The 14507-nt window shown below is 34.4% G+C and overlaps 1 protein-coding gene across 1 annotated transcript; it reads right to left on the bottom strand.

Moving 5' to 3' along the window:
- Positions 1 to 1015: 1015 nt before the first annotated feature.
- Positions 1016 to 14247, bottom strand: LOC138359157 (N-acetylglucosamine-1-phosphotransferase subunit gamma-like). Its single transcript, XM_069318014.1, has 8 exons — positions 14088 to 14247; positions 11499 to 11624; positions 8795 to 8878; positions 7729 to 7825; positions 6068 to 6129; positions 4794 to 4929; positions 2287 to 2370; positions 1016 to 1702 (listed from the first exon to the last, which is right to left on the bottom strand). Exons 1-8 carry the CDS (start codon positions 14201 to 14203, stop codon positions 1568 to 1570), a joined length of 840 nt encoding a protein of 279 aa, XP_069174115.1. The 5' UTR covers positions 14204 to 14247; the 3' UTR covers positions 1016 to 1567.
- Positions 14248 to 14507: the final 260 nt, after the last annotated feature.

The raw sequence follows: 14507 nt of genomic DNA, 5'->3' as shown, positions 1-14507 counted from the left end.
TTTTTCTTTAAAGAGCGCTGTTTGTCGACATAATTGTATTTGTGCTGCTTTTTCATCTATGTTTTCATTTCTTGTTTTCATTCTACTCATTATGCTCAATTAGTATTAAGCTTGTCATTTAAGTTTATCATGCCCGAAACGCTTTGCGTAATAGTGGCTTTAGGCATTGTATGTACTAGCTCTACCTATAAGTCAAACAATCCTTGTAAATATTTATTGTATGTATGTACCTTACCTAAATAAAATTGTATTGTATTGTATTACAAAATGTTTTCATACTCTTCCTAAAGTTTGGTAATACAAGTTGTTAGAATCAACTGAATCCCATGTTTTTCTATAACATGTATCAATATCTACAAAACATAATTGTATGTGTTTGAAGTATTAGGCCAGACACTTGGGGTTGGCCTCACATATTAGGCCAGACACTTGGGGTTGGCCTCACGTATTAGGCCAGACACTTGGGGTTGGCCTCACCTAACTTCACACGAGAATCTGTACACCAGTTGACAGTTGAGAGGTGGGACCAAAGAGCCAAAACTCAACCCCCACAAGCACAACTAGGTGAGGAAAAACGTAACATGTGGGGGATATGTGGGGCACGTGTCATCACCCAGTCAGGGGGTGGCCCAAGTGCCTTGTTTTGAGCAATATCTGCATCGTAAGTGCCGTCCCCTCTGCAATTTTCTTTACTTCAAATAAAATCAGGGGCTGTGATAGTTAATTTATTATGCACCCCATACCCATCCTGTGTGCAGTAGTGGAAAGGGTTACAGAGGCACATAATGGGTTCAGGGACTGAACCCCAAAATTCATTTAGCTAAGCAAGTTACAGTCTTGATGTGCTAGTTACAAAATTCAATACACATCGTTACATGGTCTGATGTGACCCATTAGTGGGGAGCCATCTCAGCGAGATATCTTCAGGGAGCCACTGAGGGGCCACCAATGGGCTCCTGACATAAGGTAATGTATTCATTGAATATATGTACATGTGAATAAATAACACAGCAGCAGTCTCTAATATTTTATTTTAAATTCTTTTTAGCAGATTAGAATTTCTCTGCAGCTTCATCCAGCAGTAATGGTCATTACACATACATTCATACTGTACCTGAACATATGTTTTCCTCTTTCAATTTGCTCATATGCCAATCCAGTATATCTTGTAGAGCCTTCATGAGAGTTTAAAGTATAGTACAAGTATCTTAATTTAAAATTATATATTATATACTGTATGTGATAATTTTAATCAGATAAATATCTATGTGTTTAGCTGCCATCATTGTTTAATCATTTAAGAGTCTTATGTTGCAGTAATCAGTGCAGTCGTATTACAGCCGAGAGGTCTTGGGTTCGATTCCCACAGCAGGACAGAAGCACTTGGGCAACATTTCCTTTCACTGTTGACTGTTGACCTACCAGTAGAATAGGTGCTTTGAGAGTTAGGCTACTGTTGTGGGTTATGTCCTAGGTATGGTCAGTATTTGACCTAGGTGACCTCGTTAAACCTAAATAAAAGTTTTCTATTCCCAACAACGTTAATTAATATATTTGAGAGAGAGAGCTATAGATTCATCTTCCCAGCTCCAAGTTCCAGAATGATCTCTTCCTTCATTTTCAGTTCTTCCTCAAGTTCAGTAATACGTGACTTGGCTTTCTTTAATTCAGCTTTGCAATTCCTGCTTGATTCTGTCGATGCCTGTTAAAGATAACAAAAACCAATAATGACAGAACCCACAAATTTAAACTATGAATTCCATTATGAAAGCACTAATTTACTAAATACAGTACTAGTATGATGAAATACAGTACAAATGTTAATTAAAAGCATATGCTGAACTATGAATTATTATTATTAAATTACCAGTACATAAATTCCTGACTAAGAATTACTGCATTACAAATTATGCTAATTGCACTTACATTGCCTGCCATTTGTGTAGGGCAATAGATATTAAATATTTATACTATACATTATATACTCACACTGTACCATCATCCATCTACACTACCATAATACATTCTCACTGTACCATCATACATTCCAACTGTACAATCATACATCTACATTGTATCATCATCCATCTCACTGTACCATCAATAGAATTATTAATGCATATAAAGACCCTATCATCTACACACACATTATACTGTATATTGAAAATGCTGTCAAATCTTAAACCTCATCTATCAATTTATGCTCCACTTAGCTTGCACACACATATAAATATAACAAAAAGTTACTCTGCCTTGTGAGAGGCTACAGAATTTATGTTAACCTGCCTTGTGTAAAAGAGATGATCGATCATGAGGCGACAAGTAATATCCAGCAGCCAGGAAAATTCTCTCCAGTTCTTTGTGGTATCCCTGCAACATTATACATATACTTGACTTACGTATGTAAGTGCAAATTAAAGCCACATATTACATATTTTTCTAACACTTAAAGCTTAAATGTGTGAAAGGATTCTACACATGGTGGATTCATATGAAATTAAACACCCCAGAAAAAATAATGTAATTCTAAGAATAAATAATAAAAATGAACATGGAATGTGAATTTACTCCATGTACCAGCAACTCTAAGAGGAAGGTAATTAATCCCTTCCTCTTAGATTAGACATAACTAAAGATTAGATTAGACATAACTAGACATGACTAAGACAAAGCCATACAGAACTGTACCACTGTCACACACCAGCAACAAAGACAAGAGAGGTTAGGGAGCTTGAGTCATAAGCAAGGGGGTAAGCCATAGAGGACCCCTAGCATAGCCACTCAGAAAATAAGTTGATAGACATGCTTATGAACACTGAAATACAGTCCTGGAATTGAGAAATGTGGCCAGAGTGCCTTATTCCTTAATCATCCTGAGATAGCATTGGATGGCAAAATTAGGACACGAGGTGGGAAGACCTCGGATAGATGAACCATGCATCTACCAGAATGTAATGCAGGCACCTGTTCTTAGTCCTGAACATGGGTGGAGAGTGCACCTCTCAAACATGTCCCCTAGGGCCAAATAGCAAACCTTGTTTCTAAGGTTTGTTTCCAAGTCACTTAAGCTTTAATAATCAGTCCCACTTGTCCAACCAGGAGTTATGTGAAGTGAGATTGAGACAATGGACCCTATGTTGTTGGAGGTGCTGTTGCTTTGTAGTAATGAGGTGGAGCAAACATGTTTGTAACTGGTGGATTACATTAATTCAGGGTTTCCATTGCTGGCCACAAATATGATCTAACTTCTACTGTATTCTAGAAGTAATTCTAGAAGGGCTTGTGCTTGCAAACATATAATCTGAGCATTAGTCTATTCTGATGGGATAACACTCTCCAATGATTCCCAAACATCACATATAGCTCTGTAGGGACACTGGTAGTCCCTGTGGCAGTAGTGCCATGCATGACTTGCTTGATTATAGGTTACTAGCTTTAGGGAGTGCAAAATAAATAAATAAATAAATAAATAAATAAATATATATATATATATATATATATATATATATATATATATATATATATATATATATATATATATATATATATATATATATATATATATATATATATATATATATATATATATATATATATATATATATATATATATATATATATATATATATATATATATATATATATATATATATATATATATATATATATATATATATATATATATATATATATATATATATATATATATATATATATATATATATATATATATATATATATATATATATATATATATATATATATATATATATATATATATATATATATATATATATATATATATATTGCGTCTTGGGCACTAGTCCAACTTCAGAGGAATTCGAAGAAGTGTTTGACTTGCAACAATGATCGAACCCGTCTGTGACATTCATCAATGTTTCCCATTGTTGTGTTTTTCAAGAGATCCATAACCTTTAAGCACCTTTTTGCATTATTATTTTTGTATCAACCCATGTATATCTTGTAACCATCAAATGCATAATAAAGCACAAAAAATATTTAAGGAAGGGGGTGGTAGGAGAAAAGCACACAGAAACTGTATTGGAGGGGATCTAAACATTCCCTCTAATGCGTTATGCGTGGTTTCCTCCGAGGCTATGGGTCCCCCTTCTTCCAGCTAGAGGTGGTACTCCCTTCCTTATATTTTTTTATATATATATATATATATATATATATATATATATATATATATATATATATATATATATATATATATATATATATATATATATATATATATATATATATATATATATATATATATATATATATATATATATATATATATATATATATATATATATATATATATATATATATATATATATATATATATATATATATATATATATATATATATATATATATATATATATATATATATATATATATATATATATATATATATATATATATATATATATATATATATATATATATATATATATATATATATATATATATATATATATATATATATATATATATATATATATATATATATATATATATATATATATATATATATATATATATATATATATATATATATATATATATATATATATATATATATATATATATATATATATATATATATATATATATATATATATATATATATATATATATATATATCTCAAATTCAGCAGATTGACAATTTGGAAACAAATGTGAAAAATATAAAATTCCAACATTCCTATTGTTGTCTGAAAATCTTATATTTAAAATCTATGGCATAAGACCATCATTATTGTTAACTTATTTCCTACCTTATTTGTTAGCACACCATTATGTAGATCCTGCTCAGCTTCATCCCACCGAGCCTGAAGATCCACTGGGAGTCTTGGGTACACCACCATAGCATTCACTCCACATACATCTGGTGTTTCAAACTTGGCCAAATACCTAAAAAAGTAAAAATTTAAAAAGCACTGAACTCTGACAATTTATGGAGATTATATGCAGTTTAAAAAACAAAATGACTCACTGGAGTGAATTTTTTTCTTATTGACCATAGATGTAACAGAAAGTGCTTTATTAATTAATATGGACTGTAGAATAAAGTTGTCAGCCATCTGCCACTCTTTGCAAAACAAAACTATAGGCTACTGTGTGGAATTAAATGAAAAAGTTAGAAACTGTTAAGAAATTCAGAAGATCCTCCAAACTTACCCAATACTCCAGTGAACTTACATGTTTACTGGGTGAAAATGAAAGTATTTGGAAGGATGATGGAAAGAAGGAAGGTATTTGGAAAGTGTTCCAAGTCCTACCCAGGTGACCAGAACAGTTGTGTCGTACCAATCAGAAATGAAGCATAGAAATGCTAGGGTGATAGAAGCTTAGAATAGGCTTAAGAGGTAGCATAAATTACGGTAGATTTAGAGGGTGGCAACACGTACCAGCTTTATGTGGTGGTAGCATGTACCAGCTTCAGGGGGTGGTAGCATGTACCAGCTTCAGGGGGGTGGTAGCATGTACCAGCTTCAGGGGGTGGTAGCATGTACCAGCTTCAGGGGGGTGGTAGCATGTACCAGCTTCAGGGGGTGGTAACATGTACCAGCTTCAGGTGGTGGTAGCATGTACCAGCTTCAGGTGGTGGTAGCATGTACCAGCTTCAGGGGGTGGTAACATGTACCAGCTTCAGGTGGTGGTAGCATGTACTAGCTTCAGGGGGTGGTAACATGTACCAGCTTCAGGGGGTGGTAGCATGTACCAGCTTCAGGTGGTGGTAGCATGTACCAGCTTCAGGGGATGGTAGCATGTACCAGCTTCAGTGATGGTAGCATGTACCAGCTTCAGGTGGTGGTAGCATGTACCAGCTTCAGTGATGGTAGCATGTATCAGCTTCAGGGGGTGGTAGCATGTATCAACTTCAGGGGGGTGGTAATATGAATCAGCTTCAAACAGTGGTATAACCATGTACAAAAACTACTGGAAACATTTAACATTATTAATGTTAAATACCACAAAGATGATGAGATGACAACCACAGGTCACCACATTAACACATGCACATAACAGCTGGTTCGTGTTACTTCACCTGCATTTATCTGGCTCAGAGACGGACACCAGTTCCAATGTTTCTCCACACAGAAGAGTTACCTGTTAAGATCGATACCAATCAAAGGCTTTTCATGTCACAAGAAAAAAGTAGTCAATTGTGTACAGTTCATTATAATAGTATAATGGCAAGAGACATTATCATTTACAGTAATACAATTTTGGATTTCAAATGTAAAATATCATAAGTCTTTATACTGTATTCAAATTTATTCAACAATTTCACATATATTTCAGAACAATTTATGTATCTAATTCCAATTTGTAGAGGAATATTTCATGCAAAATACATTCCACATTAAAATAATTCCTCACTCTTATATTCCTTCATATTGTTAACTGTAATTTAAAATAAAGGAACAGTAAAGTATTTTTCTGTAATATCTGGATTGTTCCTGGATGGAGTTCTGGGAGTTCTTCTACTCCCCAAGCCAGGCCCAGGCCCAGGCATGACTTGTGAGAGCTTATCTTATACATTTTGACAACTATAAATGAAATATAACAATTGTACTTTAAAACATTATACACAAATATTTATTCAATGCTGTACTATAATTAGATTTAAATCACCCTTGAGGTGATTTAGGCCTGCTAAATCACCTCAAGGGTATATGTTAGTTCAGGATGTTGCTTAGAATATTTGATATGAATTAGTTCATATGAATAAAATTACATTTCTAAGGCAAAAAATAATTACACTCAATGGGATTCAAACATTACTTCCATTCTTGCATTACATGACATGTCTAAGCTAATAGGAACAGGTGACAATATGCCAAGCTATGATTTATTGAGGTGGAAAAACAACTAATCAGTGAAGAGCTAGATAACGTACCCATGTGTAGGATTGGCTCTAGAGCTCATTAATGTCCATTCCCAATGTGGGGCAGCCACAAATTAATATTGCTCTGTTAGAACTCTTGAAATTGTTTCTGAAGTTGTTATATGTTAATGATACAGCACTACTGTTCAAGAAATGAATTAGCAAAGTTCTTGGGCTGTGGTGTTCCAAAAGTGACCGGCCACTGTAAGGTAAATTGTGATTTCATTCATCTTACTTAGCCCTCAGATGATGACAAGAGTCTGCCTCTTGGTGGGATCAGGTTGTCAGTGGCTTGCAAGAGTGTCTTACTGCTTGGTTCAATCCTTCATTCTTAAAATACAATCCAACATATTTTTGTTGACAGAATAATCAGATGAAAACAGGTACCACTGTACAACAATGTGCTTACAGAACAAAGTTATTGTACTATTATCACACCAATTATTGAAGGAATGCTGGAATTAGAAACAAGGCCAAATGTTGGGATTATAAATCATTCCTATTAACTGCTATACAAAATTCCTATATACTATTCCAAAATTCCTCAAAATTCCTATTCACTATTTCAATGTTTTGTTACTGACTCTTTAGATATCAATTAATAAGGAATAAGGTTATCATTAAGAAAATGGTAATTCATTCTCAATGGAAGTGTACAAATTACAGTAGAAATATTTGTAGGATTCTACCCCTCACAGTCTGGCCTCAAGTCAAGCTTCTATGATGAAACTGAAATGTGGGATGAGTTTTCTCAGAACAGCATTCAAGAATATAAGAATCATTATTTAGTGAAAACAGGGAGAGCCATGCCTGCAAACCTTGGTGGAGCGATGCCTGCCATTGCCACATGGACTACCCTCAATCATATTCATCACTTTAAACTGGTTATCTTCAATATACCAGTCAGCCCAAACCCTGTAACAAGTTACGCACTATAAAGACCTACAAACTGCATGAAAAAATATGTACGAAAGGATCAAAATATACAATACAAATTTCATCAATATTACTATAAAAGATTAAAATATACATACAGTACATATTAATCAATATTACTATCAAATCTGAAACTTAATTTCCTAGAAATCCTCACACAGACTAAACTTAACTTTATATGAAAACAGATAGGTTCCAGAGCTAAAAAATTTAAGTGCCTTAAAAAAAAAATTCTCAATAATTTACGAGACCATTATTTATAAATATTCCAATCACTTTTAGCCATAAACTCAAAATATCAACTGACTGGGAACAAGTTCCTCAAGGTGTGGGTCCTTTTTAGTTTTTATTATTGAAGTTAGTCAATCTTTCTCAAGGCCAGTTACACAAAGAGGAGGATGTCTGGAAAATTCATATTATTATTTTCATTTTATACTCACCCAATACATCTATATTAAATAATATTAAATGCTAGCAGAGACTGGAGAGACTAAAGATAGTTTAAGTGTCATTACCTAACTGCAGTTATAGGAACAAAGCTATGCTCATGTTGTTCCATCTTCTCTTCATATTTTATCATAAAACCTTTAAAATTGCTTATGATTTTGGCACAATACACTTTCCTAGAGTTTATCTGTTTGTCGATTAATCTGTTTATATAAAAAAAATTTAGTTATAATTTAATTAGAGGCAGAGAGGCAGAGAGAGATTCATGATCAATAGAGATACAGAGCGGGGACCAGGGAAAGTGGGGAGGTGGAAAGGAGGAGAGAAGCATTATGACCAGCTGCTTCTGGGGGATGAAGCAGCCGCAAAAAAAAAAAAAAAAAAAAAAAAAAAAAAAAAAAAAAAAAAAAAAAAAAAAAAAAAAAAAAAAAAAAAAAAAAAAAAAGCTACTGTAATTATACTAACCCATATAAATAAAATAATATAAATGTAATCACATACCCAAGAACACCTTTATATGGCTCATAATATGCTTGAATATCTTCTTGGGTTATGTTTTGAAACGGGCAAAACACATACTCATATCTGCAGATATAATAAAAATTTTGTTAGCAGATGAAATCTATATAATAATTATTGTAACAGTGAAAACCACAGAGCATTAAAACTAGACAATTATCGATTATATTTTAGTTATATTATGGAATATAAAAAATGCCAGAGTAAACCTAAATCTTGAACTTGATCTACTAATACCTAACTTGTACTATGCAAAAAATGGGTATAAATTCTCTAGAAGCATACAGAGAAGGATGACAAATAAATTTTCCGGATTAGGGATCCTACTTGTAAAGAGAGATTGGAGGCAATCAGGCTACACTATCTTGAGAGCTAAAGCTGTTTGTTGTTGTTGTTTTAGATTCAGCTACTCGGAACAAAAAGTTCCACGTAGCACGGGCTATGGTGAGCCCGTAGTGGACTTACCTGGCATGGGAGCGGGGCTGTAACTTTGCTCGAGAGCCAAAGAATGAGGTATGATATGATTACGATCTTGATGAATGAAAAGCAATAACAAGATGGATGTAAACAGGGTGGTGAAAACATTACATCACATTAGAACTCTCAGTAAAGAATTCAATTGTAAACATTTTATTTAGAAAGAAGAAAGGTAAGAATTTGCTTGAGAGGAACAATCTGTCAGGTACCATCATCAAAGTAAACAGGGCCTGTCTTTCAAGTCAGGAGATTTACTGCAGTGGTCTTAAGGTATTCCAGGCATACACCAAACATGGTGTGAATGAGAAATAAAAAATGAATCTGAATGCCAATGCCAGAAATTAAGGTACAAAAGGCTGATTTTTTTTATGCTGATCATTTAGGATTGACAGTACTTTCCAAAGATGCTGTTAAATTTTCTTTAAATACAGTAGTCTATGCAAAAGATATGATGCCACATGCAATTTCACGTTTATTTCAAGCAATTGTTCTATGATTATTTTTAACACATGACTCGTATGTATATGAGATGTGATATTTGTTAAAAGGGTTAGGGAATTAAATTAAGGAAATTAAGGAAGGGTCCCGGTAGTATAGTCGGGTTCGTTTTAGACGCACAATCGAGAATTCCGGGTTTGAATCCTGGGTGGGACAGAAATGGTTGGGCACATTTCCTTTCACCTAATGCTCCAGTTCACCTAGCAGTGAGTTTGTACTCAGGAGCTAGCTAGCTTGTTGTGGGGTTGCATCCTGGGCGGTGTCAGTAATTCAACCTTGAGAGGTGGGACTGGGGGGACCTCGTTAAAAGCAAAACATGTATGAATACACTCTGGCTTCCTGTCCCCCAACACAATGATTTATTATTTATTATTATATTGTCACGGTAATCTCTCTCAAAAGAAGATTCGGCCTGCTCCATCATCATCTATTCTACTACACTATGTCTATATATTTAAGAACTCAAGAATTTACAGCAGCAACAATGACAACAACTACTTCTCAGACGTCTAGACAGTGTACCACCAGTCCCCCTCCACTCCAACGCCCGTCACCCCCACCTCACCTGGCCGCTGGGAGCTTAGGCCACCAGCCGAAACAAGCAGTTAGTGAGCCGGCTCATAGTTATCTACGACTCCAGCGCCACTTGGACGACCGTCGTTCCATATATATATAGAGAGGCTTGCCAGATCCAGCAAGCCAGATTACTCCCGAGTGCTCTACTGCAAAGATCTGCTGGCATATCTCGGTGTGGTAGCAGGTTTATGCAGACTGGCTCACAGTATTCTAGCACCATATTTTATTTGCACATTAACGTAATGTAAATTTGATTGTTCACATTGTTTGTTTTGCACACATATTAGAGCCAAGCCTGGATATTATTTTTGATTTTGTAAATTGTTTAAAGTAAATTTTCATAAGTATTTTAAATTTTTGTTCTATCTATGCTTTATCCTACAGTTATCTCACGGTGGAGTTAAATAAAAGTCTTAACTTTTTTTTTTTTTTTTTTTTTTTTTTTTTACTTTATGTGACAGGCAATCCATCTGCCCTAGAGAGACTGCACTACCATCCATTTTTCCCATCACATAAATTGGGGGCCTGTCCGGGAACTTCACTCAGGTAATGCCTCTAGACTCTTCACTTAAAGTTGTGGTAACTGTACTCAAATGTGGAGTGATGGGAAATTTCTGCACAACATACTGAGGTTGTGCAGAAATGTTTGTAGGATGCCTGAGAGTTTCTTAACAAGAAGGGAGTACAATGGCAAATTAAGGGACTCATATAGTAGAGGAACTCCACCAGTATTTTTAAAAGAAAAAAACTGGATCAATATTTGAAAAAAGTGTTGAGAATGAATAGCTTGAAAGATTGAAAGGTCTAAATGTCCAAGAAAACAGATTTGGCAGTAAGTGACAATATCCAATAACTGCTTCTATCACTAAATGTGTAACTCACTAAACGAATATGTACTGTAATTGTACTTCTGACAATGAAAGACATACAAAACAAGCATTATTTTATATTTGCTAAAATTACTGGTAAATTCTGGTAAATAATAACCCAACTGCTCATACAATTGAGCTAGAATTTAAATATTTATCTGCAATTGATACATCTAAAACAATCATGTATGTTATTTCAGCTATTAAACATTAAGTAGTTCAAAGGAAATACTGTAATACAGTGCTGTACTTCGAAAGCTCCTAACTTTGAGTCTAGATATTTGAAGCATCTTCCAACCAAGTCTCTCAGATGGTGTGGGCCAGTAAAGTTAGCAGGCTTCATTCTCAGCTGCAGCTTCTCTTCCTGCTTGGGCTCCAGCTTTTGTAGGTTACTGTTGAAATAAGATAATATAAAAATTCAATGTTGAGCAAATTTCTTGCATTTAGAATCAAATTATTATTGATAAAATCATCAGGAAAAATTTATACCATTACATAATCCCACTGTATACTCAACACCTTCATGCATTGATGACTATCATCCTGTAAACTCATAAATTTTAGTTTAATACAGTAACTTAGGCTTGTATGGAGTCCCCCCCCCCCCCAAAGGTTGACCTACTGACCTCCTCCCCAGGATGCAACCCCACAGCAGTTGCCTAACTCCCAGGTACCTAGTTAAAGAGGCATTAGGTGGAAGGAAACATGCCCAAGCATTTCTATCCTGCATTGGAATTTAACTTGGGGTCCCCGATTGTGAGTTGAAAATGAAGTCAATTGTACTATTGACTGGTCATGTGGCAAACCTAGGTATATACAGTAGTCTCAATTACCTATACTGTACTGTATATTATTTGTAGACATAAAGATCAAACCAATAATCAAGAGCTATATTAATTAAGTGTGGATACTGACATCTTCAATAAACTTGAACATAGAAGGCATGGAAATTTGCTATGATCATATTTCAGCCACTAGTATAAGCATATGGGAATTCATTTGGAGCCACTTATTGGTGTACTGGAGGACTTAAATTTAGCAATAGTGCAAGTACCACAGCACTTTCCAAGATACCAGGTTAGGTGGTGCAAAACTTTAATCATTCTTGATTATGACCAAGGTAAGTGTTGTGCTAAATGGTGTCCTGGAGAGCAGAATGGCCCAAGTGTGTGATCTGCATGTTTAGGTACCAGTTACCTCAGATACGAGCAACTTCATCAACCCGTCCTCTTAAAAATAAAGTCGCTTTTTGCTCGAAAGCGCGCTATACCCAAAAATGGACGTAATTTTAATTGAAATCGGCTCACGAAAGTGATGTACTGTCCCGTTTTCTGTTTGAGTCCTCTGGATTACTCGGAAGGGTTAGGAGAGGGAACTTTCAATTAACATTTTTCATGACGTTTTGAAACTTAAGGAGAATTTCCTGCCCACCTAACCTACCAGAGGACCCTTAACTTACTGTTTGGGGAAAAAAATCCAAAATTTATTTTCAATTTTTTTTAATTTTCAAATTACTGTACATCCATATTCGGCCATACGGGCAAACGGCCAATTCAACCGTAATTTGTGAGAGGACAGGTTGAAGTTACAAAAGATGGTTCACCAGTCGATTTTAAACCTTACTTAACCTAAAGTCAACCAAACCCAACATAACATAATAATCTGGTCTGTCCTAATAATACACAAGATTTCAATACAGTACTGTAATTACAAAACAAGCTTTGTGAAAAATGGCTGTATACGAGTTGACCACATCCTACCAGTGCATCTACTTAATCTATTTTGAATTTTGTATTCAGTACTGTATTTAATAAACATAGCAATAAATAATCTTGAGTGCTAAGGTCAATACCCACACCCAATCACAACTTGGCATATGGTTCCCACCAATGACAAGTGAGCTAGTAGCTTAGTACTCAACAGTGAAATATAGTACTGTATACAGTAATACTGTAGTAATAATAATAATAATATTTGTTATTTAAGCAAGAGTACATACAAGCATACACAGGATAAGTACCGTGCCTACAGCCATTAATATCCACACTCTTCCCCTCATGATATGCAAAACAAAATTTAAAACTAAAAATTTAAAACTAATTTAGATTAAAAGCAAAAATTAACTGAAGTAGAGAAATAGAAAAAACTGTCAATTATTACATGGTGATTGGCACCACAGAAATTGCAAGAAAACAGATAGTAATTTTCACTATATATTTCAACAGAGTAAACAGGAATACTTTTTTTAATTTGTACACGGCAGATATCAACAGCTTTGAAAGTTTTTTTTTTTTTTTTTTTTTTTTTTTTTTTTTTATATATACAAGAGTTGTTACATTCTTGTACAGCCACCAGTACGCGTAGCGTTTCGGGCAAGTCCTTAATCCTATGGTCCCTGGAATACGGTCCCCGCCACGAAGAATCGTTATTACAACCAAGTACCCATTTTACTGTTGAGTTAAACAGAGGCTACAGTTAAGGAATTGCGGCCAGTAAATCCTCCCCGGCCAGGATACGAACCCATGACATAACGCTCGCGGAACGCCAGGCGAGTGTCTTACCACTACACCACGGAGACTGTTTTACTAATTAACGTTCAATAAAATCATAAGTTTGATATTTAGGAAGTAATGTAGGTTACATAAAAAGTTAAATACTGTAATACAGTACTAAGTTTCTCTTTTAAACTGGTTGAGAGTCTTTATTTTATTTATTTATATAAATACAAGAAGTTACATTGGGTATATGATGAGTACATAGCATGATGTGTTTACATTCTTGTAAAGCCACTCTTTGATGCGAGTACTTGCGTTCCTCGGGCTCGTGTTAGCGTGTCAGTGCGAGGCGTCTCTTACCTGTAACCACTACTTGGTAACTCATTTATTACTTTTAAGGGCGCCATTTCAGCTTGAGACTTTGATAATGTTATAAACAGCAGGTAAGTAACAATGCTGGCCCTCAGCGCAGCCATTGTGACCCGGACAGACAGAGACGACGACACGGCTCACGAACGCGCCTTCATAACGTGCTTTTATCTTTTGATAATTTGTGTTCGATAACAAAATTTATCAAATTAAAATTTTGATAGGAAATATAAATTCCAGAAGCATCTTGTATACTATTTTTCTACAGATTTCAAATAAATAACAATCCTAATTTTTTACTAAGGTTCAATATATAAATTGTACAACCTGCCATTAAAACTAATAGTACGTATTGTGGACGTACAAAGTAGAAAATGTTACACCCACTAAACTACCAATGTTTTGTGAATT

This window comes from Procambarus clarkii, chromosome 89 (genome assembly GCF_040958095.1).
Source record: "Procambarus clarkii isolate CNS0578487 chromosome 89, FALCON_Pclarkii_2.0, whole genome shotgun sequence".
Lineage (NCBI taxonomy): Eukaryota > Metazoa > Arthropoda > Malacostraca > Decapoda > Cambaridae > Procambarus > Procambarus clarkii.
The sequence above is the reverse complement of the archived record's forward strand: the minus strand, read 5'-3'. Positions and strand labels throughout refer to the sequence as shown.

What these genes read in the sequence shown, in the direction of transcription:
- LOC138359157 (XM_069318014.1), bottom strand. Translation starts at nt 14,203, where the DNA reads ATGGCTGCGCTGAGGGCCAGCATTGTTACTTACCTGCTGTTTATAACA. An exon ending in TTCAAATATCTAGACTCAAA is followed by an intron (nt 8,879 to 11,498) that starts GTTAGGAGCTTT and finishes TTATATCTGCAG; the next exon opens with ATATGAGTATGTGTTTTGCC. An exon ending in ATGGTGTGCTAACAAATAAG is followed by an intron (nt 2,371 to 4,793) that starts GTAGGAAATAAG and finishes ATAATGTTGCAG; the next exon opens with GGATACCACAAAGAACTGGA.